This window comes from Mycteria americana, chromosome 11 (genome assembly GCF_035582795.1).
Source record: "Mycteria americana isolate JAX WOST 10 ecotype Jacksonville Zoo and Gardens chromosome 11, USCA_MyAme_1.0, whole genome shotgun sequence".
In the NCBI taxonomy this organism is placed as follows: domain Eukaryota; kingdom Metazoa; phylum Chordata; class Aves; order Ciconiiformes; family Ciconiidae; genus Mycteria; species Mycteria americana.
The window spans coordinates 7,333,173-7,347,897 of NC_134375.1; the positions used below are offsets into that span (position 1 = coordinate 7,333,173).

Here is a 14,725-nt window from a genome sequence, read left to right on the forward strand (position 1 = left end):
TTTGTTTGCTCATGAAAGGGATCTTTCTTACATTAAAATTATGGATGTTGGAAGGAGTTACCTTGTGAACAGAGTAATGGATCACATTCAGAGTCGGATTGTCTACTACCTCATGAATATCCATGTGACTCCTCGGTCAATCTACCTCTGTCGACATGGAGAAAGTGAACTCAATCTGAAAGGGAGAATAGGAGGAGATCCTGGACTGTCTGTCAGGGGGAAAGAAGTATGTACCTCCTGAACAAGTGTGGCTGGGTTTTGTGTGTATCTGTGCATGTATGCAGTTTGTGCTGTTTAATTACAGCTTTCTTCTTTTACACCCTTTTCCTCTTAACATGTTTAAGAAGGATTTTTTTTTTTAGTTGTGTACGTGGGTAGTAGAAACTGGGTAGACACGCTTTGCGTGTTGTGATTTGGTACATGCTCTCCTATCTGTCTGTCGTTCTGTTGGTTGAAATTCCTTTTTATCCTACGGCACAAAGCAGTTGTCAAGAGGGCTTTATTGTTTAACTGTATTTTTGTAAAATCCTGATTTGTTGGGTAATTGGGAAGGTTTACAAGTTAAAGCTGAAAGGAGAATTCGTGGAGGTAAAGATAGAAACTGCAGAAAACTTGTATCTTCTTGTACTCCTTTCCTTCCCTCTCCTGTCCCTCTTGGCTTAACGGAACGTGTTATATTTCTTAGCAAAAACTTTGACAGAGCCTTTTGGAAAAGTTATAATGAGTTTACAGAGGCTAGAGCCTGCGCGTTCCAAGCCGAACGCTGTGGTGGCTCTGAGCCCTCATCCAGTGTCTCATGGCTTTTCTTTCAGTTTGCCAAAAGCTTGGCACAGTTTATTAATGAGCAAAATATCAAAGATCTGAAAGTTTGGACCAGCCAGATGAAAAGGACAATTCAGACTGCTGAAGCCTTGGGTGTGCCTTATGAGCAGTGGAAGGTTTTGAATGAGATAGATGCAGTAAGTTCCTCTTTTCTAAATGTCTAATAAGTTGCTTTGTTTGCTAGAGATGAAGGAATTACTTAACTTTGTAATGCTATGTCTTTTATGGGATAGAAAGTCATTTAAGCCGGTTCTAGAGTCTGGAAAAATTGTCATTAATTCCTGTTAACAAGGCTAAAAGTTTTATTAAATTTTGCCATAATTAATTTAGTCTTGGTTTGCCTTTCCCAGCAAAACATTCCCCTGTAGAAGCCATGATGCTATGAAATTTTTGGTAGGTGGGGATTGGAAAGAAATTTTTGGTGGGTGGGGGTTGCTAGTTGGCACTTTCCAGCTGCACCTGTAAGATACATAAGCAGGTGCAATAGGTAAAATGTGACCTTGCTTGCCCATATATGTAACTTCACTTATATAGGGATTTAATGGTTCCTTCTAACCACATCCGAGTCCAGCTGAGTGTCCTGTTCATCATGCGTGACAATTTTGTCTTTAAGTGTCAGAGTAACAAAATACAATTGTTAAAGGTTATTTATATATAGCTTTATTTAAGAGTGATACCTGCTTTTTGCACTGCTGGAAATACATGCTTTTTAATTATCTTTATTACCTATAGGGAGTGTGTGAAGAAATGACATATGAAGAAATACAGGAAAATTATCCGCTTGAATTTGCACTGAGAGACCAAGATAAATACAGATACAGATACCCTAAAGGAGAGGTATGCTATTTTTTTCTCTCTTAAGGTGAAGGGCTTCCTTGTCTTCTTGAATACATGCATACTGGCTTTAGGAAGAAAAAAAATAAATTTTAAAATTAATAAAAAGATTGTTCCTTTCTCCAGGGGAAAGCACATAGGAGCTTGCAAGGATTGAGCCCAGACCATTTAATTTGATTCAGGGCTTGAAAAATAAAACAATTTATTTAGAAAAACAGTTGAGAGCTTTGATCTTGTGGGCATCGTTTCTATGCTTGGTCCTGCAGTGGTAAAGCAGAAAGAATGATTGCAAGGCTTCAAACTATTGCATATGCAAACATACTGCCAAGATCGCCTTTTTCTATTCATCCTTGCTGTAGATAATGGCTGTTTTGCATGCAGTTCTGGCTGAAATGCTGGGGAAATCTGTAGCCACATTGGTCTTTCACTTTAATAAACTCCTTGCCTCTGGGAAAATAACTTGCTGAGGGCTTTTCTAAAGCAAATCCATTACAGTGCAGCAATTACCAGATGGTCAGATGGCCCGTCTGTGGGTGCTAAAGGCTTAGGATTCAGGGCAGCAGGGTGGAGGAGTAATTCGACCAGCTGCTCCGCTGTTTGTGTCATGAGGAAGCGGAGCTCTGAGGTCTTCTTTCCTCAGCAGTCAAGAGTAATCACTGTGATAAGAGCAGTGTTCTTGCGGATGTGACTGCTGTCTTACTAATGAGGCAGTCATTAAGCTGCAAAGTTCTCCTAATCCATTTGAACAAGGAGTGTGTGTTTTTCAAACTGATGCCATGCTCTAGCATGGTGACAAACATGTCAGACTGCCTCGTCGCTTTGGGGTGATGAGTTGATCTCAGTCGTTTGTCAAAGGCAGTTTCTGTGTCGCGGGTAACCTCGCAGGGGTTTGCACAGCCTGGCTGGAGGCGCTGGGTTTCTCTTGCCAAGGTCTGAATCGGCAGTGCCACTTTCCAGCTGGGCAGCCCCCATGCCTGCCTTGGGACCAGGTGAAGGCTTTCTGCTGTAGTCATTCCCTGCCCTGCTGGGTGATGTGCTGTGTGCTCTCTATGTGCAGTGCATGACGCATTTTGGAAGTATTGTTTTCACTGTGCATGTGAAAATTAACTTCAGCACGCATCTGTGGCCATCCTGCTGTTTACCTGCAGCAGCAGATTCACTGTGCGCGTGCTGTGCAGGACAGCTTGCAAGAGAAATCCGTCCTCCTTGCTTTGTGACTTTTGATGGGATGGTGGTTGCCATCACCAGACCAGTTCATCAAGCCCATAGCTTGTTTTCAAAGGGCAGCCTGAACAAGTCAGGCTTTGTGAACTGTTTGTATGCTGACTGCAGGCTGGGCTTCCCAGATTTTTGCTTGGAAGAAAGATGCTTTTGAAGATGAGGTATGGAAAATAACGTGCAAGACTTAACCTGTACATTTGCAGATGCTGTGAATTAAATTCTGGGGATTTTGTGGAAATTTTTGATCATAGTGACTAATTGAATAAAGCTTTTCCATGAGGGAGGTGTATTTCGTTATATGTATGCTCTTTGATAGTCTGGAAGACCTGGACTGTGTTCTTAATTTGAGGAAAATTATTGCTACAGTATTTGTCTGTGCGCTAATATAACATTCAGAAGATGACTAATATGAAAGTAAGATCCACTGTATATACATATACTGTTCAAAGAGTGTTCCTTTTTTAATGTACTGTGTATTTCTCCTCCCCGCCCAGTCCTACGAAGATCTTGTTCAGAGACTGGAGCCGGTAATTATGGAACTTGAAAGGCAGGAAAATGTGCTTGTCATATGTCACCAAGCTGTCATGCGCTGTTTGCTCGCATATTTTCTTGACAAGCCTGCAGGTAAGTCTTCCTTGATACATTACAAATGGTCTGTTTTTTGAAAATTTACTCATTAAGGTTCCAAACAGTAAATTCTAACCATTTCCTTTATCATCAGAGGATGGTTGTGCTAGGCAAGTACGCAAGTGTAATTTTTTGTATTTGACCCACATGTCAAACTTGGTAGTTGATCTTTATTGAGCTGCTCCTCACCTGAAATGGACCTTCACATTACTACATGAATTTACCCTGTTTATTGTTGTTGGCATATGTTTGTCAGCAGGTATTATCAGTGCTTAGCTCAGGGGCTTTAACTGAGATTTGCCACTAGCTGTAGTGTTTGTTTTTCTGGTCTGTTTGAATAGCATCTCTGTTACATGCTAGGGAAGGAGACAGATATGCTGTCAGATAAAAAGGCTTTTAACTGATTGACTTGTAACATAATAGAAAAGTTAGTGTTCTTGTAATCTGTATTTCATATGTAATTTGTTGTTCGATTTCTCAGAACAACTGCCTTACCTGAAGTGCCCGCTGCATACTGTCTTAAAGCTAACCCCGGTGGCTTATGGTAAGTAGTATTAAATATAAATAATATATAAGTCTGTCTATACTGTGTCATCAATAAAGTTTATGAAGCATTTACATTAAAACACATTTTTAATTTGTTTTGCTTTAAAAGGGAATTGAACAATTAGGTTTGACATTGCATGTATGCCTGTACAGCTTTGTTAGAATCAATGAATCATTTTGTTAATGTTTGCTTTGCGTTATGCCAGAAAATACATATGTATTAGTGAAGGCCTGAAACTACCAGTGGCTGTAACTGCTAGTGGACAGTTTTCTTTGGTACTCTATTTCACCAATACATCTGGCAAACCCATGCCATTTACATGTCTGGTACAGTAAGATCTTGGTTTTTATTGATGTATTTGAGGGTATTGCTTTTTAGAAGACAGACAAATTTACATTTATGTAGGTTTATCATCTTACAAAGGGTGTTCCCCTTACCCTTAAATAACTTTGTTCTCTTTTCCTGAAGTATTTTTTCATGGACCTTCACATTACCACATGAATTTACCCTGTTTATTGTTGTTGGCATATGTTTGTCAGCAGGTATTATCAGTGCTTAGCTCAGGGGCTTTAACTGAGATTTGGCACTAGCTTGTAGAGTGTGGGGTATGGGTTGCAAAACATAGAGTGTGGGGTATGGGTTGCAACATGTACTTCTTAGGTTCTAGGCCGATTGCTAGTTAAGTTGTGTGTGTGTTTCAGCCTCAGCTTAACACGTGCCTGCTGTTAATTTTCTTTAAGTGATGGCTTAATTATATCTTCTGATATCTCATTACACTCCAAAAGATTATTTATAGATAAAGAGAACTATCTCCACAGCTTACCAGGAAATGGATTGCCAAAAAACGCTAGTCGAGTTATTAATTGGACATGCAAAGCTGTCTTTGATTATCAGCTTTGAAAAATAGCTGTCTAGACCTGTACTTTGTTTTTTGTTAAGTTCCAAATAAAGTTAGATGAAGTAAATAGCTGTTACACTGCGAAATCTGTCTGAAGAGCTTTTTGTCATTTAATTGTAGTGACATCTTACAGTAAGTAATAACTGTCTATGCTTTGGTGACATCTGGTGTTCCTAGCCTTGCATGACAAGCTGGAGTTTTGAAAATAGAGATTTAGAACAGCTAAAACTACCCCCCTCCCCGCCCCAGTCAATTTTTGGAAACTGGATTCTCTTGACTTGCTATCTCAGCCTGTTTCCACAGAGAGGTTTTTGTTTTGGGGTGTTTGTTTCTTCTTTTTTTTTTTTTTTTTTTTTTTAGTGGGAAGTTGGGTGACTTCATAATTTTAAGAGGGCCTAGATATTTGCAGTGTTCACTCACCCACTAAATGAGGAAGGAAGAGAAGTGGTACGAAATACTGTCCTTGTCCTTTTGTCTTCAGTGAAAGAAATGCCATGGTTCTTTTTTAAAGTGTTTAATATGTATGTCTGACTAGCACATTTCAGTCGACCTACTTTTTGGAATTTGACCATCTGAAAATACAAGGGCTAGGTAAACTATTTATACACTAATATTCTATAGCATTGTTTCACGTTGATGTATCACTTGGCTCCAGTGAGGCAGGATGCAGGATTGAACACGGTGTGTTTAATACCTTCCAGCTAATCCTGTTCTGGGGTAATGCTTCCCTTAGGGGTTTGTTCTTCCTGGCATCTGAAGCTAGCATTATTCCCACCCTGTGCGTCTGATCTTTAGTAGGGGAACATCTGTTATGGCCTGACAGTTGGATTAGGATAAATTAAACTTTTACCCAACAATGCGGTATAGCGGTGGTCTGTGTGGGAGCACACAGGAAGGAGAAACTGCATCTTGCTGTAGGTATGAACTTGCACATCGGTAATTAAAAATGAGTTGGGAATATGCACATTGTAATTACTGTGGAGTAATTCATGTCCCTTTAGTTTATATTTAAAACTTTCCATGCGATGATTTTTTTTTAGGTCTTAAACTCAGCTAGTGGTAAGGACTGAGAAGTCTCTGTGGAAGTGTGTCTGCTGTGTAACCAGTCCTTAGTAATGGCCAGCGTCAGGGATCAGAGCTTGCTTTTGCTTGGTGTGAGGGGTCGCAATGGATCTGTGAACAGAAGGATGACTAGGGTACTCTTCTGGGGGAGATGTGCGCTTTTCCCCCTTAAAATCTGTTTTCTTGTTGACTGTTTCTCTTGAGTGCTGGCCCTCCTGCAGTGTTTGCTCACAGTGTGCATGGCAAATGGGGTTTCTCAGACTAGGCTTCCCTGAGGGAAGGCAAGTATTTGCCTTACTGGTTTATGTTATTTTTTTAAAAGTGCAGTGGCTTTCTAAGAAAAGGCTAAAATCACCTTTTTCTGTCATGTGGTAATTCTATGCAGTGTGTTACGACTTTAAGAAGTAAGTGAGCAGAAAAATCTGAACACCTATTTCTGATAGAAGATGGACTCTGGTATGTCAGAGGAATTTGACTCTTAAGGAATGTTCAGTAGGGTAGTGGTAGCTTATAGAAGTCATGTTCATGTGAGATAAGACAGTGTTTGGCAATCAGCTATTGCTTAAAATTGTGTGGCCACAGTGTATTGAATAATTGTAATTCTCTAAGCGGGTCAGTTTATACTACCTGAGTAATAGTTGTGTCTTCTGACTTTAATTTTTCTTGCTTCTCTGGAGTTTTCTATTTTTGGCTGAAAAGGAGAAGTTCCTTTTCAGAAGTCAACTTTAAAGTTCCATTTAGCTGGGCGTTAAAACTCTCTTTTGCATGCCTAGAGGAATGGGGTTGCTAACAACACGCAGTGTACCTTCTCGTAATCATTTTAATGTTTTAAAAAATGAGAGCAGCATTTATCTTCTGTATTACAATGAAATTCTAAGAAGTGTAGGATGTTTAAAAAAACCCAAAAAGATAAAAATAAGAACTTTCTGACTGAATGTTGTTGTTCATGTATGTTTAAAATGGGAATTGGTTTCAAAGAAAATAATGATAAAGCTGAGGTGAGAATAGGAGATGGATTATCAGATTGAGAATAACGTTCATCCTAGTGGAATAGATTCATTTCAATAGCTTTAGCTATTCAGAATTTGGGAAACTAGTATAAATCAGAAGGGGGAAGTGATTAACCTTCACGAACTCCAAATTAGATTGCATCTTTACTATAACTTCATTTTTAAAGCAGACCAATTCTAAAAATGTGTTTTCTATCAACAGGATGTAAAGTAGAATCTATATTCCTGAATGTTGAAGCTGTAAACACACACAGAGATAAACCTGAGGTAAGAATATTTTTCAAATCGGAGAACTTGACGTGATGTACTGTCTGAGCTGATTTCCATTGTCCTTGTGGTTAGAAATTATTTGGTAACTTAGCTGAGTGTATTTAATTTTACATACCGAGCTTTACTACTGGTTTGCTGTTGGGGGAATGGAATCCTTTTTATTTATCTTTTTAAAGGTTTATCTTACATACGAGCTCTAGCTGGAGTACTTTATCTTCAAAAAAAGAATGAGAATTTGAAGATACGATATCAATCTAAAAACTGTATAAAGTTCTTCCAGGCTTTGTCATTCAGCAGAAGTAGGGTGTAGTCAAAAAGTACATTGTTATGAATGCCACGCCTATTTTGGAGAGAGTAAATAAATCATCAGCTTTTTCATCACTGCGGTCATTGCTGTATGAAAAAGAGGACTCGATGATGCTACCCGTGTTTTAAGCCAAAGCTGGAGAGGAAGACTAGATCTTGGGATACAGCAGAACAACTGGGGAAAAGGAAATTGAGTGTATTTGTAAAATGCAAGTGGAGATAAGATGTCAGACCACGGCAGCTTCCTACTCTCCCTGTGTCAGGCACGTGGTTCTGTGTGCTCATAAACGTTGACGTGAGCTTAGGTTGATTCTGCTGCTTGTGCAAAGCTCTTCCATTGCTGCATTATGAAAGTTACATAAAATGTGTCATGATGAAAAATTTCTGGTTCCCTTGCACATCCTCATGCTAATGCTACTAGGTATGGCACTGATGCCTTGCTGAGGTTATGAGCCATGCCTACTGGTGAATTAAACGTCAGTTTGATAATATGAGAAAAAAGGGCTGTTTGTGGTGGTTTTCAGAACAGTGGTTTATGGTGAAAAGGAATCTGGCGATAAATGTGTTTATATGTGTGTATTCAATAAGGCACGTGACAAAATGCCTTACTTATATGAGGGTACACATTTGTGGCAGTTGTGCAGGATTCATGCTGGAGCGGTCTGCGAAGTTTTGTTTTAATGACTCGGGTATTCTTGAGTTCTGAAAATACAGACTTTTGGTTGTTCGTAGCCAAGACATTTTCTATTAGATAGTTGTGTTGTGTATTTCCTCTCTCTTCCCCTTTCTCCTTTCTCATTCTGCTTTACCACTTTTGTGTCTTAGTTTGGTTTGTTAGGTTTAGGAACTGCATTCTGTTTTCACAGTGCCTAAAAGGTGTTGGAGGAGCATGGTGAAAATAGATGAGGACGTCTTAGAGCAGGTGTTACATTATCCACGTTAAATAATGTAGATCAACTGGACATTTTTAGTTTGGCTGTTAAAATATTGGTGCTGAATTTACAGCTTGGTAAAGTGTCTTGGAAACTGCTGTTGGAAATACCACTTCTCTAACTGAAGATGTTTATTTTGAGGGGGAAAGCTCTGCCCAAGTCACCCAGTGACTCTTAATGTGTCTAGCAAGTGATGTGGCTGTACTGAAGGTGGTGTTGGGTGATTGTATTTCAGGTGCATGTAGAGGATCGTGCAGATAGGTGAATTGCAGTGGACACAAAAACACAAAGCTGTTCATTTAGAACATAAATAAATTGAGTTAATGAATTTTAAAAAAGAAAAAAAAGAGCAGAGGCATTTTTATTAAAAAACCCCCAAACACTCTTCTCCCTCTGTCCCCAAAGAAACCCCCGAGCAGTGAAGTATGGGTGATGATACGCTGTTCATTTTGTAGGGCTGAATGAAGGACGATGTTGATCCTGTCTGTGTTTAAATGCTACTCAAAGGGCCATGAAAATTTCAAAAGCTTCCATTTACATCACCTACGAAAATGTTAATTATTTCTGTAAAATTAAATTTTCAAATAGTCTACTGAAGTCAAAGCATTTAATTAAATACAGCATCACAGATAACAACATTGCTAAACAATGAAACTATTTGATTAAGAATTGCCCAGTGTGCTGTTCTGTGCCCCCACAAGTAATTTGTAGTCTGTGTTTCAGAACAGTGCACTTGCTCCTTTTTGGCTTCAGCTGAAAGCATCTATTTTCCCATTGCAAAAATGCAGGCAAAGCACTAGAGTATTTGTTTATAGTATGTGTAAACTTCATTGTGTGATGATGATTTGTCTGAGGTGGACTGAAGCCTTGTGTTTGTCAGCATTGTAGTGGATTAAGTTCCTGACCTTTTCAAATGAAGGAGTCTGTAGCCTTTTACTGAAAATAATTCAGGGGAATTACTTTGGCTGTTGCTTGAGTCCCCTCTTTGGGCCAGAAAACAAGCACCGGGCTAAAATGTCTACTTTGCACCTGTGTCTTAGTCAGTGAATGACAGATGGGGAGATTGCTCGTAGCAAGAAACCGAGATCTCCTTTTTGATTTTGTGGGTGGAAGGCGAGAGGGAGATGTTATGGAAAGCCAAGTTTGCTTGTCACAGTGTAAAACAAGTAAGACTCATGAAGCCCGTCAGCACGAAGTGTGGAAAATTGGCAATGATTTGGCCTAAAATGGGCCAAATCTTAGATTGAGATCTTAGAAGGAACTTTGGAACAGTTTATCGTAGTCTGCTTTTTTGGTAGAAGCGGAGAATACTAGTTGCACGGTCTTTGGGACTTGCATGAGGTGGTACCATGGCCGGCGTGATTCCTGAGCCTGGCTCCGCACGGCTGCACGCTCAAAGCTGTGCTTCCTGGCACAAGTGTGTGGCTGCCCTGGTGTTCTGGTTTTGTTTGGGTTTGAATAATTTGTGTTTGGGTTTGAATAATTTGCTGCATTGAATGCCTTTTTTTTTTTTTTTTTTTTTTTTTTTTTTTTTTTACCTACAGCCTCTGCAAAATGAGGTGAGATCTAGTCGGTGTGATCAGTCTTGAATGGTTAAGGTGTCTGGGAAGAGATTTTTCTGTTTTGTCAGGTGTAGTACATTGCCTGGAACACAAACAAATGTTAAAGTCTTCCCTTGGGAAAGAAGTATATGGCGCGGTTCAGCAAAGCATTGAAAGTTGCTTAATGGGTAGACGTGCATGTGCTGAAGCACAGCTTTAAGTGGATTCCTGCTTGGGCCTGTAAAAGACTTCCTCCTAAACATTAATGACTTGAGCTTTTGGTAATATTATCAGCATGGGATCAGCGATTACTGTAAATAGGTTTTCCTGCTCTCTAGTTCTGGGACACCAACCAGCTGTCAGTCTGCTGCATTCTCGGGGCGTGGGATTAAAAAAAAAATCTCTGCTTTTCAATAAATGCAGCTGTGTACTTGTGAAGGAATCTGATTGGTATTTTTTGTTGCTCTTACTGCTGCATGATAAATATTCTCCTCTGTATTTTTATTATTATACAGAATGTAGACATTTCCAGACCTCCCGAGGACGCTCTTGTAACAGTCCCTGCTCATCAGTGAATCCCGTGTGCTGACCAACTATCGAACTTGGGGTGCTGTTTTCATCCTACTACTTCAAAATAAATTGAAAAACTAACCATTCCAATCACTTTGCAATAAAAAAGCCCCACCCAAACCCAACAACTCAAAACCCAAACCAAACGTTTGTACAGCGCATGACTTGAAAAAATTATCAAATCACAATAAAACTGTATTGCACTGGTTAATTGATTGTGAATGAGTTATCAAACATTGATCGGCTGTCACTGGAATGCTGGTTTTGTAAGTTGCTATAATTTAAAGATCCTGCAGCATTAAGTTTGATTGTAACAGCCAGCAATCATTTAATGTTAGTTGCAGTGTGTTTATGAAAGCCATAAAACACAACATCCCGTGTGAGATAAGAAAAAGTTGAAGTTTGTTTCCTAGGCACCAGTATTATCTATTTCAGTGCCCTTGGGAGTGATTGGACTGCTATGTAGCATAAAATAACAATCCATAGTTACTGTAAAACCTTAATCCTGCTGATCCATAGCACTAGTGCTCTAGATGTGCTAATTAATGATGTGCTGTTTGAAGAGGGTAGCAAGTTTTCACTTAGCTCCAGAACAATTATTCAAGGTACAGGAATGTGTATAAATGTTTTTAATATATGACTTTTCTTATCAGCTCTTCTGCATTAACTAGACTTTAGGGTTTGTCCGCCGGCAGAAGTGATTTTAAACTTCCTCTTTTCCTGCTTCTTGAACGGACGTGGGTGATCGATGAGCATTTACAGCTCTGCTCCATATGTTTTGTACCCAGATTTTATCTAGGCTACAATAAGCAGTGTTGACTATTTCAGAGCGTGGAAGCAGAGTTAGCCTGACGATTTTGCAGCTGGGTTGTGACTCCAGTAGGCGCGGGATCGCAAACCAGCAGGGTGTGCATCCTAAATTGAATTACAGCAAAAATCTTTCACAGGCTGGAGAAGACTGCAGCTTGTTTGAGATGTGGTGCCATGCCTCGTCTCCTTTCTCTGCGGTGTTACGGTGGGCAAAACGAGGCAGTGGGAAGCATCTGTGCCATTGAAGCAGCTTTGTTTAGGTACCATCGAGTCTGGGAAAGACAGAAAATCACCAAGTCCTGGAACTGTCTTCTGGGGAGGGAGTGTGGGGTGTGTCTTTTAGTCTTGAAAGTAAGCAAGAGTGGCATGTTGTGGAAGGCTTTTATCTGTTACGTTTCTCAGGTGGCATTTTTTCCAAAACTGGGATTTTGGAAAAAAAGTGTTACATATCTGCACTTCTGAAATGACATGGAAGTTTTCAGAGGTTTATAGCAATCGGGAATGTCTGATACAACCAAATAACCTCCTGGCCAGAGAGCCTCCCGCTGTACTGCTTGATATGTAGTTAATCCGGTGTCCCAGGATGGGCTGGGACTGGGGGAAACCCGGATTATTTTCCTCTCTCTGTTGTGACTGTGACGTGGGAGTGTTTTGTCACTTTTCTGTGTTTAATTGCCCCAGCCTCTTGGCGTGTGCTTTGCTGTGAAAAATGCCACAGAGGAGGAGATCTGAGCCTGCCATACCCACTTGCACACGTTAATTCGTGAGTCCGGCTGCTTTTACCTGACAGTTGAGGTGACATCCTTGCGACCTCTCAGGGACGCTGGCCGTAGTCGGGTGCTGAGAAACCGCACTGAGACGTCTTGGAGTGCTGTCACCTCTGTGGCCCACGACTAAGGAAATACCATGCAAATTTAAACTAAAGGCATAACTTTTTTGACGGAGCCAAAATCTGCGCAGGCGTCTGCTGTGGAAAAAGTGAATTTTGCTGCTTGAAAAAGGACAGCTTGGGCTGTTGGAGGAAACGGAGGGGGAAGATGGAAGGGGCAGGAACTTGGCTGGAGAGGAAAGCTGGGCTTGCCCGCTCTGCGGCCGGTGGAGGTTGCAGAGGGAGGGGAAGTGGCAGAAGCGCCCAGGACCCTCCATCCCTGCCAGCTGCTGCCAGCCCAATGTCCTGGGGCTGCGGCTGCGTGTTGTTCTCTTTGCTGAGCGTAATGCTCGTTGGGCTGATGCGTGCCACGGAGTGAAGTGGATATTTAAAAGCAGTCTTGTGCTCGCTCTAAGGGGTCTCCTATTACAGCAGGAATGCTTAATAGTCCTCTCTGGCTTATTTTCTTAGTAAAAGAAAGGCCTGATGCTGGGCGGGAAGCAGCAGTGACAGTTTGTGGCACAGCGCGCTGAGGGAAAGCTGGCTGATGAGTACTGGGCTGTTTATATTGTGCTGTTTATTTCTCTATTTATGCCTGTGCTGGTTCTTGTCCCTAGAGGTTCCTCCTTTTCCCTAGAGGAGCCTTCCTGCAGAATCTTCCTGTTTTGCTGTGCAGATCGCACGTAGCTAATGAAAATAAAACTGAAATGGCAGGCTCTGTCCTATTTGGAAACCCCTAGCACTTTGTTCCTGGGGGAGGCTCTGTTCTGTAGGGAAAAAAAAAAAATGTACAAAGCAGGGAGGAGTATAATGAGGAGAGGAAGAACAGTGGCATAAGAGCATATTTGAGTTAATATGTGTGTGTTGAGCCTTTCCAGAGAGGACCGGGTGAGAGGGACCCTTGTGCAAGGCAGAGTGAGACCGCTCCAGCCCCGGTGAGTGGGCTCTGGAAGCAGCGAGCCCCTGCCCGGACTGACCGAGGGAGAGCCCGTATGCCGTGGTAGAAATAGTATTTTAAAAAGGTGTGTGTGTTTTTATTCCCACTCCTGTGTTTCCCAGGCTCTCCAGACCCTGTATCTGCTGGTGTGTGGCAGCGGTAGTGCTGTTCCCAGGACGGCAGTTCTGCCCAGGTGTGCTTTGGTAAGGCAGTGCTGAAGAGTTGCAGGGACACCTTTTGGTCCCAAAAGTAAGGCTAAAACCTCAGTTGTCTGTCTAAGCAGCAGCACTGTTCTCGTTGCGCAGCTTTTCTCTCTCGATGCCCACGGCTATTCTGGAAGCAGGTACAGTCCCAGCTGCCATCATCTAATCTAATGTGATTCCTCTGACTAGGAACCCATTTACCATTAATGAGGCTATTAGTCCCTTTCTAAGCCTCAGTTCATTGGGTCTCGCAGTTAGGTATTCTGTTTGTCTGAGCCCTAGGGTGTGTTTATTAGGGTTTACCCCAGACAGTTTTCTTTCTTCAGTGTGACAGTTCAGTGTGCTTCGCTTCTGCAGCCTGTTCTCCTTCACGTTCACTCAAACTGAAGCACTTTTTGCTTTCAGCTTTCTTGACTGCATATTGACATTCCCTCTCGGGTCTGTCTCTGTCGTTAAGATGCGGCTTTCATCTGATACCTCTCATTGACTTCAGTAAGCTGTATCTTCTGCCTTGTCTTGACCACCTTGTTTCCTTTTAGCTTCATGTTACAGCTGTCTAGTTCTTGCTGCTTGTGGACTAATTTCCAGTACCTCTGGATTCCTGCATATTGATGCTCTATTTCGTGCTCCATTTAATTTTCTTTGAATCAACATCAGATGCTCAGCTTAAAAGATTTCAGCCAATATTCTTGGAGTGCCTGTGGAGACATCTCTGCACTCCTAAGGAATTTCTGGGTATGTTGCATCGATTGCTAAGAAAAATACAAACAAACACAACAAATGCCAGCATGTTTTGTTTTGTTTTCCTTGTAGTCATGCAGAGTGTGACTTGTTTTGCCAACTCCTCATGTTCTTAAGCAGATGCTGGCACTTTCTGTGTCCTTTGCTGCAGAAGAGATGCTGCCTGTAGAAGCTTCTTTCTGAAATCAGGTTGTTGCTTTTCTTTCCTTCAAAGAGAGACGTCAGAGAGTGGGTCAGGCAGTGTGCTGGTGGGTGCAGAGATTTCCAGGACTTGGACGACTGTGCCCAGCAGCATTCGTGTGTGTGTTCTCAGAAACCTCCTCGGTGTGGTGTGTTTATGGTGCAAAACAGGGGTGAGTTACCCGAGGGCTTGAAGGCTGATGAGAAAGGAAAGGGCTGACACTAATGTAGGAGAATTGGTAAGGGCAGAAGTGATGTTGGCACACTTCAACCCCCAAATCAAATCTGGTGCTGCTTATTTATCTCCCATTTTCAGAAGAAATGGCTGAAAATCCTAGAAACTGGG

At 41.4% G+C, this 14,725-nt stretch overlaps 1 protein-coding gene across 9 annotated transcripts in view; it reads left to right on the forward strand.

Moving 5' to 3' along the window:
• LOC142415492 (6-phosphofructo-2-kinase/fructose-2,6-bisphosphatase 4) overlaps positions 1 to 14,725 on the forward strand; it is a 54,172-nt gene that overhangs the window by 35,588 nt on the left and 3,859 nt on the right. For 7 of the 9 annotated variants that reach the window (XM_075513889.1, XM_075513891.1, XM_075513883.1 and 4 more), the window contains exons 8-13: positions 19 to 226; positions 813 to 959; positions 1,555 to 1,659; positions 3,372 to 3,501; positions 3,986 to 4,048; positions 7,224 to 7,288. In XM_075513889.1, the coding sequence (XP_075370004.1) occupies positions 19 to 226; positions 813 to 959; positions 1,555 to 1,659; positions 3,372 to 3,501; positions 3,986 to 4,048; positions 7,224 to 7,288 (718 nt within the window). Of the gene's footprint in view, positions 1 to 18; positions 227 to 812; positions 960 to 1,554; positions 1,660 to 3,371; positions 3,502 to 3,985; positions 4,049 to 5,989; positions 6,146 to 7,223; positions 7,289 to 10,585; positions 10,678 to 14,725 lie in introns of all 9 variants that reach the window. The other 2 variants (XM_075513885.1, XM_075513890.1) reach the window with 2 other exon arrangements.